This window comes from Somniosus microcephalus, chromosome 16 (assembly GCF_052327205.1).
Source record: "Somniosus microcephalus isolate GS21.2 chromosome 16, FLI_Smic_1.0, whole genome shotgun sequence".
Lineage (NCBI taxonomy): Eukaryota > Metazoa > Chordata > Chondrichthyes > Squaliformes > Somniosidae > Somniosus > Somniosus microcephalus.
The window spans coordinates 75,516,258-75,535,858 of record NC_141002.1 but is presented as its reverse complement, the minus strand read 5'-3'; the positions used below and the strand labels follow the sequence as shown (position 1 = coordinate 75,535,858).

Here is a 19,601-nt window from a genome sequence, read left to right as displayed (position 1 = left end):
GCGAAAACTTGAGGTTTCTCGATGTGAAATTGATTGTAGCGCTGTGACTAGAGGATTCCTAGTGTAGTGCTGCAGTGACGTCATCAGTATCTAAGCAGTCAATCACATTGAAGAATTCTCACAGACGGCATCATGGAAATAAAAATCAGCTTTTATCCTCACATTTTAAAAGTGTTGCAGAGAGTGAAATAAAGATTGGGACATACACATGGGGTTAAGGTAGAAGCTGAAATATCATGAACAAACTTTAAAAAAAATATATTTTTTTAATAAATTGTAATTTTATCATAATGGAGAAATTTTACATTCCACAAATATAAAAATTAGTTTTCAGGGTCAGAACATTTGGTTAGCAGTCAGTATGTTGTTAAAACCCCAGTTACACCTATTCCAACCAGGCTTAACATTTAATGGGGTATTTAACAGCTATATTAGCACGGAAAAGCTCAAGTTTTGTCAGTTTCACTGATTTCACTGATTACACTGATTGCCGGCTATGCGGGGTGGGGAGGGGGCTGGGGTTCACATCGCAGCCAGTGCCGGAGCAGTGAATGACTGACCGCAACTTCAGGATTTTTGCATTTAGATGTGCATGCGCTAAATTCTGAAATTGCAGTCAGTTTCAGAGGGGTAATGACAGCGAACACTGACAATTCGCTGTCATTACCCACCGCAAAATCCAGGTCAATGTCTCAAAGATTTTAGTGTCTGTTACATCCCCAAAACAAATAAATCATTAAAATAAGGAATAATTGACATAATTTAGGTGCCAAAACCTTTTTCTGGCCTTTAAATCGGGGGTCTCCTACAATATAAGCCAGCCATTGGAGATAATTTTAACTGGCATGAAACTGACAGGGTTGGATCAGCTGACCACTTTACACCCTGCACGATTTCACTGTCCACTGAATCAATGGAAAGTAAGAAGGGAGGCCCATCCGATCATCAATTTCCCGCTGGGCAGGTTAGGATAAAATTGCCTTCATAGTGTCACAAATCTTTTTGGTTCGCTGCTTGCTTCACAACTTTGCTATGCAATAAGGAATAATCATGGAGCACCCATAGAAGATGCACCCGGAACCTCATGACATACAGGAAACCGGGGATGTTTCTGGTGATCACATATATCCATCCATACATGCCAACCATTTCACACTAACAGCCAGTGTTTTGGGGTTGCAGTCAGCATGTCAGAGTTTGCTGACAAAGGTCAGTGTGGATTGAACTCCTTTCCCCTCAGTACCACTCCTTGACAGTTCTTCTACAAATGGAAGGGGTCACCACCTCTATATACTTTAAGTGGGAGCTCCTGTTCCCAGAACAACTGCAACAAAAAATAATTCCCATTTACAGTATACAGAGATGGGGATCCCTTTCATTAGACAGCAACATTACCCATGGCCATTCCATGCCTGCCCTTGCTACTGGATGCTGTATAAGTATACCCACTGCAGTGACAACAGACCCAGTAACAGCATTCAGAGTACTGAAAGAAAGAAAGACTTGCATTTATATAGCACCTTTCACGACCACCGGACGTCTCAAAGCGCTTTACAGCCAATGAAGTATGTTTTGAAGTGGAGTCACTGTTGTAATGTGGGAAACGCGGCAGCCAATTTACACACAGCAAGCTCCCACAAACAACAATGTGATAATGACCAGATAATCTGTTTTTGTTATGTTGGTTGAGGGATAAATATTGGCCAGGACACCAGGGATAACTCCCCTACTCTTCTTCAAAATAGTGCCATGGGATCTTTTACGTCCACTTGAGAGAGCAGGCGGGGCCTCGGTTTAACATCTCATCCGAAAAATGGCACCTCCGACAGTGCAGCACTCCCTCAGCACTACACTGGAGTGTCAGCCTAGCTTTATGTGCTCAAGTCCCTGGAGTGGGACTTGAACCCACAACCTTCTGAAGCCCTATAAATTGGCTGCCTGAATGCAATCTTCAAGCTTGTCCAGGGAGGAATAGAAAAGGGAACCCAAGATGGCAACAGTGTGAGCATTCATGAGAGATTCTATGACTAGCATTGTAGACTGTGGCATATCAAGCTCCACTGTATTTTAAGTTACCACGCACCCTATGGTGGACTTGAGTTTTTTTATCCCATGCAGCAGAACACCACAGATGCAGATTGAGGATTCCTCCACACTAATGGTTAGGTACACTTTTCAATAACTTAAGCAATTTTTCATGCTCAGAGAACACTCTTTTTAAAAGCAGGTCCCCTGAGGTCCTTATCATCAGCAGAGAATGGACACAAGTGACTCTCATTCCGATTCTTCCTGTGCCATCACCACCTACTCCTGCTCACTCATGCTCTGTGTATTACCCAATGGGTGCTGCTCAAACTCACTGACAAATTCCTGCGGTATGGATGTTTCTGGTCTGATGCTACACAAAGGTATAGTGAGTAATGGTAGATGTGTACAGGTGCTTGTTTCTGCCAGTTCCTCGGCCCCAATTCCACTTCATGTGGCATATAGAGAGAAAGAGAACAAGATCAAGATTTATACTGCTGCTTGGTCACATGTTGTTTTCTGCAGGATGGCTGACAAAGAATTGTTTCTCAGTTTATGCTTTAGTTCCACTGAGTGAGAGATTAATTAGGATAACAAAGAATGAGCAGGAAAAGTTAGCACCAAAACTCCTGCTTCCTCATCCCATAATTCCTCTATATCATCTGAGGCTGCACCCTCAAAAAGTGCAGGAGAATAGGGATTGGGGAATCCTCCTCCATTGGGACTTCTCCTGCAAAAATAGTGGAAGAATTTGAATTGTTGACATTGGCAGGTGGATGTACAGGGATACCCATCTATCAGCCAGCTGCTGACTGTGCCCATTCCAGGAACATGCTGTTACAGCATATGGAAGAATTTGTCGAGAGAATGGCAGTTCAAGAGCTGAGGGAAAGATCTTTTTGTGCAGCCTTTATGAAGTCTTCCCTGGTGCAAAATGGGCAATCATGTGAAGCTTTTAAGGTAGTGCAAGACTACGGGTGTGAGGGTACTGGTCATGCTATTCATAGTGGATACATTGCAATATTTTAAGTTTTGGATGGCATTCCCTATTTTTGTACACTTCTTGCAGCACTGCAATAAGGTCCTAGAAACAAGGCTGTGTACAATTACATGGGTCACTACCTCCTGCCAGATATCCATTTGGCGCAACACAGATCACAAGGAAGAGACTTGGGGGTCCAGGTACATAGATCATTAAAATGTCATGAACAGGTACAAAAAATAATCAAAAAGGCTAATGGAATACTGGCCTTTATATCTAGAGGACTAGAATACAAGGGGGTAGAAGTTATGCTGCAGCTCTATAAAGCCCAGGTTAGACCACACCTGGGGTACTGTGAGCAGTTCTGGGCAGCACACCTTAGGAAGGATATATTGGTCTTGGAGGGAGTGCATTGTAGGTTTACCAGAATGATATCCAGACTCAAAGGGTTAAATTATGAGGATAGATTACACAAATTAGGGTTGTATTCCATAGAATTTAGAAGGTTAAGGGATGATTTGATCGAAGTTTTCAAGATATTAAAGAGAACAGATAGGGTAGATAGAGAGAAACTATTTCTGCTGGTTGGGGAGTCTAGAACTAGGGGGCATTGTCTGAAAATTAGATCTTTCAGGAGTGAAATTAGGAAACACTTCTGCAGTGCTCCCCTGGGCTCTGCAAGGAGTCCTTGAGCCTACCCAGCCCTGGCCTCTGGCCTTGCCTCTCCCTCTCAGCTCTTGAATTTTCACCCAGATCCTCTCTCCAGCATTAATTTCATGCCGGGAACCATTCCCTTATGTCCCCAGGATTCAGATGTGAGGCCACTTCAAAGAGATTGACAACACTTCAGCTTCAATCAGCTGCAATATAACTGTAACCTGCATGAGGCAAATATCTTTTATGCCATTCTTCTGCGAGTTCCGCTGCTCTTTCAGCAAAATCACGGTAAGCGACAGAATTCCATACTGATGAAATTCCTCATCTTTTGCTTGCATTATTTACTAAATGTTAATGGAGGAAATTACCAGTGCTTATTTGCTGACAGACCTCAGTAAACAATAATAACTTTGTGAGGATAGTTCTAACTTTTTTTGTGTTATGGACTCCATGCAAATAATGGCGCACCCGTGGGAGCCCATGCTCTAACTTCCAAAAAACAGTGTCAGGTACCCAAAGAAAAACTGCTGTAATTGCAGAAAACATTTTTTATTAGCAGTGACAGAAATAATGTGCTGGTAAGTCAATAAATACAAAAATCTGCTAACAAATGACCAGAAACATAATGATCTTACAGATCCCAGTTTGAAAACCTGTGATTTAGTCCAACAGGTTGTGACATAATTGTCATTACATAACAATATTTTATCCTTTAGCAGTGAAATTTCTAGTATTTGCAGCATTTAGGTATATTTTTATATACGTAGCATTATTTTGCACTGGAAGTGAAACCATCAATGTTAAAATTGCACAATTTCCCAGTTGAAGGTTGAAAGGAATGAAATTCTGAATTTTGCTCCCCCTTATTTCCTGTGTTAAAAAGCATCCCCTGAAACAATGCGTGCATTGGAGAATAAATACTATAACATTTCATTTAAAGAATGGATTGAAAGTGACAATTCATCTATAGAGACCTTTACAATTCTCTAAACTGGCCATCAGAAATGAGCAAAAATGATTCAGGGATGACTTTCCCTGTAATTTTCCATACCCCATGTGAGTTATCACCTAGGGGAGAAATTGGACAACATTGTGCCCATTTTTGGGCAAAAATTATTGTTGGGCAGATGAATTTCAGGTTGAGATCCTTCGGGCTCAATTTCTGCCAGAAGCTCAACAGCCACCATATTGGTTCGGGAAACTTTTAGACTGCAAACTATTCAAATAAGGCACCAACAGTCAGCAAACAGATTACATCAGCAATACTTAAATGGATCCTTAGCTGCACGGAGGTAAGTCTCTGTTTAATCATTTTAGGCTTCTACTGGGCTTGGAGGACTTTTGTTGGCTACCGTGGCTGAGATAGGTGTGTGGAAAACTTGTGGTAAGTAACTTTTAGGAGCACTTTGTCTGTGCAGGGGCCTCAGCCTTTTAGTGTTGAATAATAAGTCTGTTGCTGGGTCTGTCATTGGGGCTGGAGGAGGAGGAGCAGCAGCAAGTAGAAGACAGAAGAGACCTGCAAACTATTGGCACTCTAAACCAGAGATTTTGCTGCCTGGACAGATCCGGAGGAGTCCTTCAGTACAGCCTAAAGAGGATTTCCAGAATCATCATGCCCTGTTGCATTCTGCACAACCTCACCCTGCTAACAACAACCCTTGGAACCATCTCAGGAAGAAGCAGAGGAGCAAGATGAAGAGGATGATTAAGAAGCTGAGGATGAACAGGAAGAGCAAATAGGCTGCCAATAAACAGTGCAGATCGCCAATCTTAATCAAATGAGGCACAGCACTAATTTCGCTCGTGCCTGTCCCTCGTGATCAGGCCACCCAATTTACACTGGTTTCCGGCGCTACTTGAATTTCTCCCCCCTAACTTCTGCTTGGCATTTGTCTACAGTAACATGGGTGAAATAATGAACTTAGTGCTGTGGGGATTGCAAGTATAAATCATTGTCCCATGACACCATGTTGAACTACCTGGAATAAAGTTTTTATTTTGTTGTATGTATTAGGTTTCTGAAGAAGCCATATGTTGTGAGCCATAAACTATTGTAATTCATCTGTATGTTCAATTTCCTATTATTTTTGCCTTAAACTAAGACATGAAGTAATATTTATAATTTATCTCTTAACAGGAGTTTGCGGCATTGACAAAGGAGTTAAATGCATGCAGAGAACAACTGTTGGAAAAAGAAGAGGAAATTTCCGAACTCAAAGCTGAGAGAAACAACACAAGAGTAAGTTAACAGAGTATATAGCCTAGAAATTGCTGTTGCTGTCTATGTGGGGGGAGGGTGTAATAAATTTGAAGTCCCTTTGGACTGTCTATTCAATAGCTCGAAGCTGACTCCATATTGGTAAAGTTATGATTTTTATTTAAGCATAAGTGAGACTTAATACACGCAGTATTCGGGCAGCAGTTTACAAAGTACAGTTGAGAATTATATTGCTCGCGACTATTTGCAATACCAGATTTCTGATTGGTTCCCTTGGAGGACAAGACACACCCAGCAGTTTATCTGGAATGTGTAATTAGATCCTGCCTGCCTAAGTATCAAGTGCTTTACAATGTGTAATTCGAGCCATTCATTTGACTGCTAGGCTCCAGATAGAGCTCCAACTGAAAATATTTTACAACCCAACCTCCGGCCACCCATAACGTGCCCATTCCAAACAATACCACATTGACTGCAGCGGTTCAAGAAGGCGGCTTACCACCACCTTCTCGAGGGCAATTAGTGATGGGCAATAAATGCTAGCAGTGCCAGCAATGCCCACATTCCTTGACTGAATAAAAAAACACAGGTGCTCAGCAATTATGCCGCTTCTCAGTGGCTACAGTTGCATTATGGAGCTTGGTTAAGCCTTGCACAGTTTATGCGCAAGCTCCCAGCACCTGACACACTATCAGATGACACTGTGGTGTGTTAGATGCCTTAAGTATGTTGTAGGTGTCAGGCATCTGCACCTAATAATATGAAAAACTGACAGTCCATCTGCTTCAATGCATTAAGCATCCACGATCACATTAACACCCCATAGTGTGCTGTATCATACTGCCAACATTGTTGTTCCTATCACTTACTTGCCACTGGTGTCATGTTTTATGCTGACATTAATTTCTAAGCTTATAAATCAGCACATGTTTTTGATTACCATTGCAATCCCTGTTATATACATGATTAGTGAAGATGTATGTGGTTAATAATCAGTGGGCTGCATTGCACCTCTGCTGAAGTTACTATAGGAGTCTGATGGAACCCCTGAGGGATTCCGGGGCCTCTATAGCTACAGAGTTCTCGTTGTCTGCTAACTCTGTTTTGGCCAAAAGAACTCTAGTAGATTTGTCAGTTAAGATCTACCATTTGTAATGCCATATTGACTATTTCTTGTACGAACATACGAAGAATGAGAGACTGGGAAAGTCCTTCTGGTCCATCCAGCCTGTCCCACACGATTGCGATGCCATGTGCTTCACAATATATAGACTCTGCATCAGACTTGAAAGCCATATGATCTCCTGGGATAGGCAAAAAACAGATAAAAACTTAGACCAATTTGGGGGAAAAAATCTGGGAAATTCTTCTCCGACCCTCTCAGGCAATTAAAACTAGTCCACTTTGGCCCTAATAATGTCATATTATTGTACTGTGTTTGTCTTGAAGCCTCACTTGTCTCTCTGTCAGGATGTTGTACTAACTACAGATGACAAATCCGAGATCTATAGTTTCTTGGATTATCCTTTCATCCTTTTTCTAAATTGCCACAACACATACTTCTCTCCAGGCTCTTGGCACAACTCACATTCAATGATTCGCCTAAAGAAATCTGTCAGAAATGTGACACAAGCTGCTCTGCAGTAGCATTGCAGATGCATTTTATTCCTCTTTTCTCTTGTACATTTTATTCACTAACAAATTATGCCTATTTTCTATGCTTCTGCAGTGGCACATACCATCCTGATGCCTGTACTTTTTCAGTGTTCCATTCCAACCTGATCTTGGTGCACTTTTCATGACCCAATCCTTCCAGATATCTGTGACTTTTCCATAACCCATTCCCTTCTGATCTCCCTGGCCTATAAATTTTGCTGTGCAGCACCAATTCTTTGGGTGCTAACTGGCCTACTAAGCCCCAATATGGTGGGCAATAAGCATACAAACATTTCTGGCTGGTACTGCGCCTGCCATATTAGTGAAGGAAAAATTACCACTGCAATATTGGTTTGTCCTGAGGCAGTCGGTGTCAACTCGGCCTCCGACCACTCCCCTCCCACCACCCCTCTCCCCCATCTCATCATTTCCCTTGTAAGGGGCTGACAGAAGTTCTGACATAACTGAGTCTTCTTCATTTTGTTTAGGATTCTGCCAGCCTCCCACTGAAGTTACAATGTGGAACCCCTATAGAATTTTGGAGCCTGGATATAATTTACTTTGATTTTCAGAAGGAATTTAATGAAGTTCCTCATTTGAAACTTTTGGTAAAAATGTTAAAGCTGATGGAATTAGTGGGAACTTAAATATCTGGATTGAAAACTAGTTTAGCAGAAGAGGATGATCAATAGTATAAGCTTATTCTGGAGGGGAATGTCTAGCAGAGGTCTGTTTTGTTCCTCTGCTGTTCACACTATTTATAAGTGAGTTGGAGGAGCGAAATATTATAAAATTTCTTGAGAATACCAAATTATGTGGGCAGGTGACAAATATATAGGGAGATAAATGATATTCATAAAAGGAGCTAAGGTGGACAAGGTAAAGATAAATATTAACTTAGAGTTATTGTTATTGTTGTATATTTGTAGTTATAATCAAAATTAATTATGGTTATTAAGTAAAAATAAAGTAAATATAATTTTACACCATTTCTTTCAGCTGTTGTTGGAACATTTGGAATGCCTTGTGTCAAGACACGAACGATCACTGAGAATGACAGTGGTGAAACGGCAAGCTCAGTCTCCTTCAGGAGTTTCCAGTGAAGTTGAGGTTTTGAAGGCATTAAAGTCACTTTTTGAACACCATAAAGCTTTAGATGAGAAGGTAAGGGAGTAGCTTACATAGAAAGGAGTGATTCCATGAGCCATCACTTCCAGCAGGGAAGTGACACTCACTGGGAATGCATTTCAAGAAATCATGGTATCATTATTTTGTATTTCTTTATCCCTTCAAAATTATACGTCTGTCAAATAGAAAATATGTAATGCTGGCTGACTGTGTTTTCTGATGTTTCTAAAATACATATTTATTTTCTAACTTGTTATATTTACTGAAGTGCAGTGTAATTCCAGATTGTTAAAAGCAGAATTGAATGAAAAAGCACAAATGTTTCACTGCTGAAATAGAAGGCTTTTTGTGTCCTGATAAATTGGTGTTTATTTGAGTACTGTTAGTAATTGTGCCTACATCAGAACTAGAAATCAGGGAACCCAAACAAACACTTGGGTTATAAAATTGCTCTCTGTGTTACAGCCAGCACACATGCTAGGTTTGTGTTTGAGTTGTAGATATTTTGTGCGTTTCTACAAATATATGTTGTGTGCTCTGTTTCCCTCTCATGAATTTGCTGTTGTGCATAAGCTACTACTGTATTACCTTGCTCACGCCATAAGGTAAGGTTAACGAATTTAAATATCTCCATGGTGCTCCCAGTGCTTGGCACATGATGTGTTGGGTACATGCCCAGGTCTGGAGGTAGCCTATCTAGCACCAGCAACTCCTGAAGGACTGTTGCCTGCTCTTAAAGCTGTACCTGTGATTCTAATGAAAATGGTTGGGGGAATTCACTGATGAGCCATTGGGGATTTTGCAGCAAGAGATTCTGGGGCATTAATAACCTTGTTTGGAGGAGAGGTGTACCCAGTAATAAAGAAGTTCACTTGAAGAATCCATTTCAAATGTTATGGGGCTTACCCTAATTAGCATAAGAAATGAGGGCTTACTAAGCCTTGCGGACAGTGCGTGCACAGGCTCTATGCATTGAAAGTTTTTAGACATCACATTAATATGCACACTATGCGTAAGGCATAAAGAAGGATTCAAGCCTCCATGCTCCATAGTATGGGGCTCCTACACATGAATCAAGTGCCTATGATCACATTATAGGCCCCATAGTGTTCCCAATCTCATGGAATTTGCAGAGAGTAATTTTTGCATTCTTGAGAGTGTCTTAAAAAGGGAGAAAAATGAACTAATACAGAAAATGCTGGAAATACTCAGCCGGTCAGGCAGCATCTGTGGAGAGAGAAACAGAGTTAACGCTTCAGATCGATGGCCTTTTGTCAGAACTGGAAAAAGTTAGAGATGTAACAGATTTTAAGCAAGTGCAGGGGCAGGGAATGGGGGAGGGGAGGAAAGAACAAAAGGGAAGGTCTGTGATAGGGTGGAAGGCAGGAGTGATTAAATTAAGCTGTCTCCCATTCTGCCAGCACATTTCACACCTACTCTAGAGCCACCTTTTGTCTCCACCAGTCCGATCACCATCTCGTCTCGTTTTAAATACCTCTTAATGTCTCTTCATTTCTCTTTTGTTCTCTCCCAGCCTGGCCTTTCAATCTATTTCATTTCCTGTGCCTTTCCAGTCTTGACAAAGAGTTTGACTCGAAATGTTGACTCTATTTTCTCTCCACGGATGTTGCCTGGCCTGCTGAGTTTTTCCAGCATTTTCTGTTGTTATTAGTGATTAGATTAACTCTTGTTTAACACCTTTTCTGTGCTTTTATTTTGTCCCTTGTATAGTGAAATGTATGACCAGGAAAATGAGATTGTACATGCTGAAATAATTATCAGGACATCATAACAGGAAGGTGGCAGAAATTCAATATTAATGAGGAATCCTGTTACAGCACTATTTGACTTGTGTGGCTGGAATTGAATTATAGAGAATACTTCACTAGTAGTGGTGTATGATTGGGTTTGTTTCACAATTGTGAAAACCCCATAATTCGCAAGCATTGCAGCTGTTGAATAATTTTTTTTTCTCATGAATGAAATAAACTCAACAATATATTGTCAATTGCTATTTATATGGTATTATATTTATATCAGGCGATCTCTTGTGACATTGCTTACAGATTTATATCACACTGCCCTGAACTCTCCCAGCTATTGTTGGTGGTGCTCAACATGTTATGATCAGAACATAGGGACACAGAAATAGGAGTAGGCCATTGAGTCCCTCGGGCCTGTTCCATCATTCAATGAGTTCATTGTTAATCTGTATCCTAACTCCATCCACCCACCTTGGCTCCATAACCCTTGATTCCCTTGGATAGCAAAAATCTGTCAATCTCAAATTTAAAATTATTAACATAAAAGTGGAGTCCTTGCTCTTTCCAGCTTACTCTCTTTACTATAACTCTTCAAGCCTCCTACGAGCTTATTCCCTGTCCCCTCTATTTCTGATGCTATTCATTTGGTTTATAATTCTTCCTGTCTTTCTTCATAGCTGTGTATTGTCTTGATTTGTCTGTTTGTTATCCTACTCTGCTTTCAACTTGTTTTTCTCAATAACGAAGTTCAAGAAACAATTAAAAAGCTGAGAATTCAGCTGGCCGATTTGCACTTGCACAGGAGGCATTTGGGAGGATGTTGTGACATACGTGGCAGGCCAGACACATAATGCCTCCTTGGAACTGTAGTCTTGTTGGGAGGTTTCCATGAGAGTGTGTCAGAAGGCCTCCAACTGTAAGGGTTGGAACTCTGCCACACGGTTTCTGGAAGGTGCATATTTGTAAATATGTTTGTGATTTGTTTTTGTGTGTGTTATATTTAGAGGAGTTTCCGCTCGGTTGTGCTGGGGTTGAGAAAAAAGCTTTGTGTAATGTGGTTGATAAATTATGAAAATATAATAAAAGGAAATAATCATAAAAGTGAAAAACACAGACCTAAACCTTAACTAATGAGGACTAAGGCCAACAGCTCAAAAGGTTTGTTTGTTGCTAAGATGATGAAACTTCTGATTCTGTTCTACTAATTTGATGCTACTTTGTTACTGTAATGTTGATGTTCTATATTTAGTTTTCTCAGGTGATCAAGTTGCAACAATTTGTTACAATTGACTAATTTGAGGAATAACCTTTTCATCTACATAAAGTGAAATTGAAAAGTCTTATGGTTCAGTGAATTAGTATGAATAAATGGACATATTAGGGTACAAATTGGTAGGCATTATGCTCATTTTTCAGGGATAAAATGGGTGCAAAGCATACCAGTTTAGCAGTGGGACTGCCTGCACACAATCTGCATAGGCGGTCTCACTGCTAAATTTGTGGGGCGCTTTATTTAGTCATTCCAGGCAAACGCCTAAAACAGTCATTAGGCCCATTAAATATGTAAATTAGATGCCTAACACCTGTTGAAGGACCCCATCCAGAAATTTGATGCTAACGAGCAAAATCAGGTGTCGGTCAGGATTCTTCAATGGCCCCCTGTGGCTGCCAACAAAAGTTAATTTAAAAATAATTAAAGAAATGTTCCTATGGAGCCAGGAAGAGCAGGAATGCCCTCCTGCCACCACAGGAGTCATGTGCGTGCCCCACCCCACACGTAAGTCCGCTCCAATCTCACTTCCTGGAGCTTACCTGAAGGCCGCTGCAGATGAGGCTGGCAGCCCAACATTGATCTCTTCACTTGGGTGAGCTGCCTGTGGAAGTGTGATCAGCGCCAGCAGCTCATGCCAAGACTGCGGATTTGGCCCGAGGATTAATTTCCATCAATCTTTGGGCTTCTCAGTTTGGGTATACGCTAGTCGTGCCAAACTCTATCTCATTAGGGCCAATTTTTCAAATGTACATTCTGGCATGAAGCCTTGCCCACTGAGAGCATAGTTCAGGAAATCGAAGTGTGTTATGTAAAATTTTCTGTACATATGCAGAAAATGGCCTTTTGCTGTAAAAAAAATTCTATGAGTTGCGGAATGCTTGAGAACCAAAACTATCATAAAATAGATCGTATATCTCATTTTCTGATTGTGGGACCTTGCTGTGCACAATTGATTTCTGAATTTGCTTACACAATGATGACTGCACTTCAAAAGTAATTAATTGGTTGTGAAATATTTTAGTACATCGTAAGATTGTGATAAGGCGCTATATGAATACAAGTATTTCGTTTCTGTGAAAAGTGGTGCAGCAGTCACACTTTTCCTTTAATAGTGACAGTGAAACGTGGCATCAGCTGAGATTTTAGATTTGTGCATTGCTTTTATTTTTTTATTGATGTGAAGTAAAACAATGATATAAAAGAATTTGAAAGGTACTACTGAGTACTCCATATGTTCTGACACTAGTAGGACCAGCATTCTGTATTGGGCTACAGGAGCTTTAGAATGATGGGTTTGGTGTGCAGTGGACACCATTCTATTTGTTTATTTTTAAAATTAAGATATCACAAAGTTCAGATGCATGATTTTTGTGGTATAATAAGCTATTAGATCACCAAACTTCTGGCAAATAAATACATAAAAGGGAAAATAAATAGTAAAGTAATCTTGTTCTTGATTGAAATCCATTAAACATGTATGAGACGAAAGTCTAGAGCAGTGCACTGTGGTTTCACTTTTGGAACATAGAAACATAGAAACATAGAAGATAGGAGCAGGAGTAGGCCATTCGGCCCTTCGAGCCTGCTCCGCCATTCAATGAGATCATGGCTGATCATCCAAATTCAATACCCTGTCCCTGCCTTCTCCCCATATCCCTTGATCCCTTTAGCCTCAAGAAATATATCCAACTCTTTCTTGAATATATTTAATGAACTGGCCTCCACCGCCCTCCGTGGTAGAGAATTCCACAGGTTCACCACTCTCTGGGTGAAGAAATTCCTCCTCATTTCAGTCCTAAATGGCTTACCCCTTATCCTTAGACTATGACCCCTGGTTCTGGACTCCCCGGCCATCAGAAACATCCTTTCTGCATCTAGTCTGTCCAGACCTGACAGAATTTTATAGGTTTCGATGAGATCCCCTCTCAATCTTCTAAACTCCAGTGAGTATAAGCCCAATTGACAAAATCTCTCCTCGTACGTCATTCCTGCCATCCCAGGTATCAGCCTGGTGAATCTTCGCTGCACTCCCTCCATGGCAAGAACGTCCCTCCTCAGGTAAGGTGACCAAAACTGCACACAATACTCAAGGTGCGGTCTCACCAAGGCCCTGTACAACTGCAGCAAGACATCCTTGTTCTTGTACTCGAACCCTCTTGGTACGAAGGCCAACATACCATTTGCCTTCTTAACCGCCTGCTGCACCTGCATGCTTACCTTCAGCGACTGGTGCACAAGAGCACCCAGGTCTCTTTGCACTTCCCCTTCTCCCAATCTATTGCCATTCAAATAATAATCTGCCTTCCTGTTTTTGCCACCAAAGTGGATAACCTCACATTTATCCACATTATAGTGCATTTGCCATGTTACTGCCCAATCACCCAACCTGTCCAAATCGTACTGGAGTTTCATGACATCCTCCTCACAGCATACCCTCCCACCCAGCTTTGTGTCATCTGCAAATTTGGAGATATTACATCCAATTCCCTCGTCCAGATCATTAATATATATTGTGAACAGCTGGGGTCCTAGGACCGATCCTTGCGGTACCCCACTAGTCACTGCCTGCCACTCGGAAAACGACCCATTTATTCCAACTCTTTGCTTTCTGTCCACCAACCAGTTCTCTATCCAAGTCAATACCTTGCCCCCAATCCCATGTGCCTTAATTTTGCACGCTAACCTCTTATGCGGGACCTTATCGAAAGCCTTCTGAAAGTCCAAATACACCACATCCACTGGTTCTCCCTTATCTATTTTACCAGTTACATCCTCAAAAAATTCCAGTAGATTAGTCAAGCATGATTTACCTTTTGTAAATCCATGTTGACTTTGTCCGATTTTCCCTGCGGAGGCAGAATGGCAGTGGGAGAGCTGGTTGGCGGGTTCTGGACCCGCTTCCATCTGCTGCCGCTCTCTGATAATGATTTTCTGTAGATTGACTTTGTTAAGCCAGCCCTGCGGGGTTCCTTGCCAATTAATAGGAAGCGGGTCTGATGACGTCATTTGATGACGCGTTATCATCCGGTTTCCTTAAAGGGGCCACATTGATTTTGACAGGTCTGCTGTCAGTGTTCTGTAGCATTGAGGTGCTGCAAACACTGACAAGCACTGCACAAATGTGCACGTCTGCACCCAGGCTCACGCATGACTCCCCCTATATGCTTATAGAGGAAGTCACAGCATGCAGGGAGATTCTCTTCTCTTCACCCCTCACACTCACCCTCATCCTACTGCAAGCATACCAACTAACAACACACAAGGGTAGGCACTTGAGTGGTTTAGCCAATGTTCATGTGAAGTTTCTGTTAATGTGTTGTTAAACATTGAAATCTATAGTTTCAACACTTCACCTTATTGGACAGATCTGTGTGCACCTTGAGCAGTGTTAGTAAGTTCTAGTGAATGTTGAGACATAACTGCCCCCCCACCAGCAGCCCCCCCAACCCCCCCCCCCCTCCACACCCTGCTATTGTGATGAGTGTGAAAGGAATGGTTTGAACATTATAGGGATGCTTTATGGTGCTGGTGTGTGATGGTGTTAACCTGGTGCATCATGTGGCAGCCAGGGTGTACAGCGTCAAGTGAAGTAAATCTGGCCACGGTGATGCCATCGCTGGCCTCCTGGGCAGCAATGTTGTCAGGTGCTGATGCCCTGTGTCCTGCGCAGCTTCAGGTGATGGCGGAGAAGGCTGGTGATTTTGGTGTGCCTGGTGATGTTGGTGTTGGGGCTGATCGTGGAAGGATTCAGAGGACCAAGGTGAGATTTTTTTCAAGGACACCAATGTTGCTGGAATAGATGGCAGCTGCAGTTGAGATGACAGAAGCGATCTGTCAATGGTGAGAGAGGTTGTTCCAATGAGATGCCACTGCATAGAGAGTTGGCTCTAAACACTTGCAAGCTACAGAAAGCTCAATATGTCTTACAAATGCAGTAGCCAACAGTTTCTGAGCTCTGAAACTGAACTGCAACATGGTATCCTTATACCACTTCTGCAGCTTTCAAGTTATCAGATAAATCAAAGCAGACTCAACTCACGATAGGGTGAGCTGGCGTGTTCCCCGAGCAGCGGGTAACCCATGGGGGAGCACATAAAATTAGAAGGTAGGCTCAAAATAGCATTAAATTGGCTGTTAACAAGCCATTTAATGATCTAAATTGTCTTCCCTGCTGCTTGGTGTCGGGTCAGTTCTGCGCAGACAGACCCGACACCTGGAAGACTCGCGTGGAGGCGGATTGACAGCGGGTTTCCTACCCGCTATCAATCTTTGCTATTTTGATAGTGTACCCGCCTCCAAACCCACACTCTGAGCACGGCAAAATTCAGCCCCTAGATTCAGCTGCAGATCAATGGGAGCAAAGTTGCATTTCTCTGCTGGCTGTAAGAGTCCTTTGTCAAGTGGGCTGTGGCAGTCTGGACCAGCCACATAAATACTGTGGCAATAAGAGCAGGTCAGAGGCTAGGTATTCTGTGGCGAGTGTCTCACCTCCTGACTCCTCAAAGCCTTTCCACCATCTACAAGGCACAAGTAAGGAGTGTGATGGAATACTCTCCACTGGCCTAGATGAGTGCAGCTCCAACAACATTAAGAAGCTCGATACCATCCAGGACAAAGCAGCCCGCTTGATTGACACCCCATCCACCATCTTAAACATTCACTCCCTCCACCACCAGCGTACCGTGGCTGCAGTGTGCACCATCTACAAGATGCACTGCAGCAACTCGTCAAGGCTTCTTCGGCAGCACCTCCCAAACCCGCAACCTCTACCACCTAGAAGGACAAGGGCAGCAGGCACATGGGAACACCACCACCTCCAAGTTCCCCTCCAAGTCACACACCATCCTGACTTGGAAGCAGATCACCGTTCCTTCATCGTCGCTGGGTCAAAATCCTGGAACTCCCTCCCTAACAGCAATGTGGAAGTACCTTCACCACACGGACTGCAGCGGTTCAAGAAGGCGGCTCACCACCACCTTCTCAAGGGCAATTAGGGATGGGCAATAAATGCTGGCCTTGCCAGTAATGCCCACATCCCAGGAACGAATAAAAAAAAGTCTGAACTCAAATCCCAGTTGCCACGAGTCCACAACACAAAATAGCCCTTTACTCAGCACAATTTGGCTGTCCCATTCAAGTAGGCCATATGAATGACAGGTGAGGAGAAAAGAAAATATTAAAATGGTGCAGCAGCGAGTATTTGACTGGCATTGGGCTTAAGACATGATTTGTGAGTACTACAAAGAGAATTTTTCTTTGGTTTGTGCTCAGCTTGACTAGAAAGGACACAAAAAGTGGAACGGTATTCCATTCCACCACTGATATACCTCACCTTACCAAGCACAAAAAATCATCAAAATATATCTTATACAATACCAGGGAAAATGGGAAGCATGATTGTTTTTTTTCATTTGTGCAGAACCAGATAATTCATTAAATTATTTTTTTATTAGAATATTTATATAATGATGTAAAGCAAAAATATACACTAACACACAAAATAATACATCTTTGAGTCCTCACTTACCACTAGTATATATTAAAATGTTATGGACAATAAACCTGGAATTTTGTGATACTCACTTATGATAGGCAAAGTTCCTTGCCTACGTGAGGACTTAAAAAATCTACCCTAAAATACCATGACACACAAATTCACTATTCGTATTGGGAATGGCTCAACTATAAGAACATAAGAAATAGGAGCAGGAGTAAGCCATTATGGCCTTCGAGCCTGCTCCACTGTTCAATAAAATCATGTCTGATCTTCAACCTCAACTCCACCTTCCCGCACTATCCCCGTATCCCTTGATTCCCTTAATATCCAACTATCTATCGATCTCTGTATTGAATATACTCAACGACGGAGCATCTGGGGTAGAGAATTCCAAAGATTCACAACCCTTTGAGTGAAGAAATTTCTCCTCATCTCAGTCCTAAATTTCTCCTCATCTCAGTCCCTTATTCTGAGACTGTGACCCTCCTGGACTCCCAGCCAGGGGAAATATCCAACAGGCATCTAATCTGTCAAGCCCTGTAAAAAAAAATTATATTTCAATGAGATCACCTCTCATTCTTCTAAATTCTAGGGACTAGGGGCCTAGTCTCCTCATTCTCTCCTCATAGGACAATCCCTCCATCCCAGGAACCAGTCTGGTGAACCTTCATTGCACACTCTCTAAGGCAAGTATATCCTTCCTTAGCTAAGTAGACCAAAACTGTACACAGTATTCCAGGTGTGGTCTCACCAAGGCCCTATATATAGGAAACTTTCTGGTATCCGGCACTGACGGGACTGAGCTGGTGCCGTACCATCAAAACTGCCGTAGAAACCAGTGCTAATGTTAAAACATACGGAGCTTTTGAGCTCCGTGTGAATCAACAAACCCTGTTGCTTAGCAACAGCTTCAAAACAGTCGGCCACAGCTTAAAAGCGTCTCTGTAGCTAAGCAACAGCTTCAGCTAGACCTTGTAGAGCCTGACTGGAAAAAAAAGCAATGAGAAGTAAAAAAACTTATAGGAAACGGCTCCTGAATTTTGCCGGTAGATAGAGCTTTCCGGTTAACCTCTGGTTAAACGAAAGTTTCCTGTAATTGCAGTAAGACTCCTTTGGGGAAAAATTCGTTAGTGACCATTTTGGGTTGCTAACATCGCCTGGGCAGCGAAAAATAGCACCGGCGATCGCTAACTTCAGTTTTAGCGTCCCAAGAGGGAGGTGGAGTGCTAATTCAAATGCTCAACTTCCTTCTTAGAGAGCTAAACCAGAATAGTGGGGCGGTGCGTTCTGAAGCGCCATGCACTGGGCCACATAGTGATGCCACATAGAAGGGCTCTTCTACTCATTAAAGAGGAGGGCCCAAGAACACAATTATGAGGGGCCCTACCTGGACCACCGGGGAGCGGGGTGCCATGCCAGCAGCCCAGCACTCAAGAAGTTAAAAGATGCAACGGGCCGCGATAATTAAGTTGGCCGATTTTCTTTGCCCGCCTGCCACCTCCCCTTTAGTTAGCGCCCCGCGAGCTTCCTGCTGGTCCATTCCTGCCCCCTGAATTGGTCACTGTCATCGCCCGGCGCAGATTCAGGGGGGCGTGGGCCAATTTTGCAGGCGGGGCGAAAATGGGGCGCTGCACATGGTGATGATGTCGTCATCACCTGTGCAGCGGAATGGGGCGCTACCGGTTAGCGCCGCCGCTAAACTCCGCTGAATTTAGCAGGAGTCGTTAGCATCGCCGTGCCCAGGCGAAAAGTTGTTTGCGTCCCGCTAGCACCCCCTGGGGGTGCTAATGAGAGGTGCAAATGCACCGAATTTCTAGCCCCTTTACTCTTATACTCCAATCCTTTTGTAATAAAGACTAAGGGCTGGACTTTCTCAATGGGGAGCTTTTGGAGGCGGGACTCTAACTTGTCGGGTTTTAGTCCCGCCTCCATCGACTTGTGGCCAACCCACGCTATTTTCCCTTGATTGACCTTGTTAGCAAGCCAATTAAGGGAAAGCCAGTTACTGGTAACGTCAGCGAGTGACTTTTCACCTGTCAAGAGCTTTTGACAGATGAAATGTCATCGTTTGATGGCTCTATGAAGCTGTCAAACACTGACAATCTGTCTTTTAAGTTGAACCCTTCCACTCAGGCTCACTTGATCTCTCCTGAGCAGAAAACAGAAGGCTACAGCTTTTGACAGTTCAGCAGCCATTCTGCTTTCTGTGCTGGTGAGAAGCGGGACTCCCGAGAGCTGAAGGGATGAAGCCTGTAGGAAGAAGTAAAGGTAAGTAAAACTTATTAAAACACTTTACACTCACCTCACACACTCACCTCTCCACACTTGCACCCATCACTCACCTGCACACCGGACATCTCGACCCCTCCGACTACTGCAGACCGATGGCCCGCCACGCTGAC

General features: G+C 42.8%; 1 protein-coding gene across 1 annotated transcript in view; it reads left to right on the top strand.

Annotated features, from left to right (window-relative positions):
- The first annotated feature begins 5,804 nt into the window (after nt 1-5,804).
- Nucleotides 5,805-19,601, top strand: part of ppfia2 (PTPRF interacting protein alpha 2) — a 368,545-nt gene continuing 354,748 nt past the window's right edge. The window contains exons 1-2 of the mRNA XM_086009289.1: nt 5,805-5,903; nt 8,538-8,702. Coding sequence (XP_085865415.1) covers nt 8,592-8,702 — 111 coding nt within the window. The 5' untranslated portion in view covers nt 5,805-5,903; nt 8,538-8,591. The remainder of the gene's footprint in view (nt 5,904-8,537; nt 8,703-19,601) is intronic.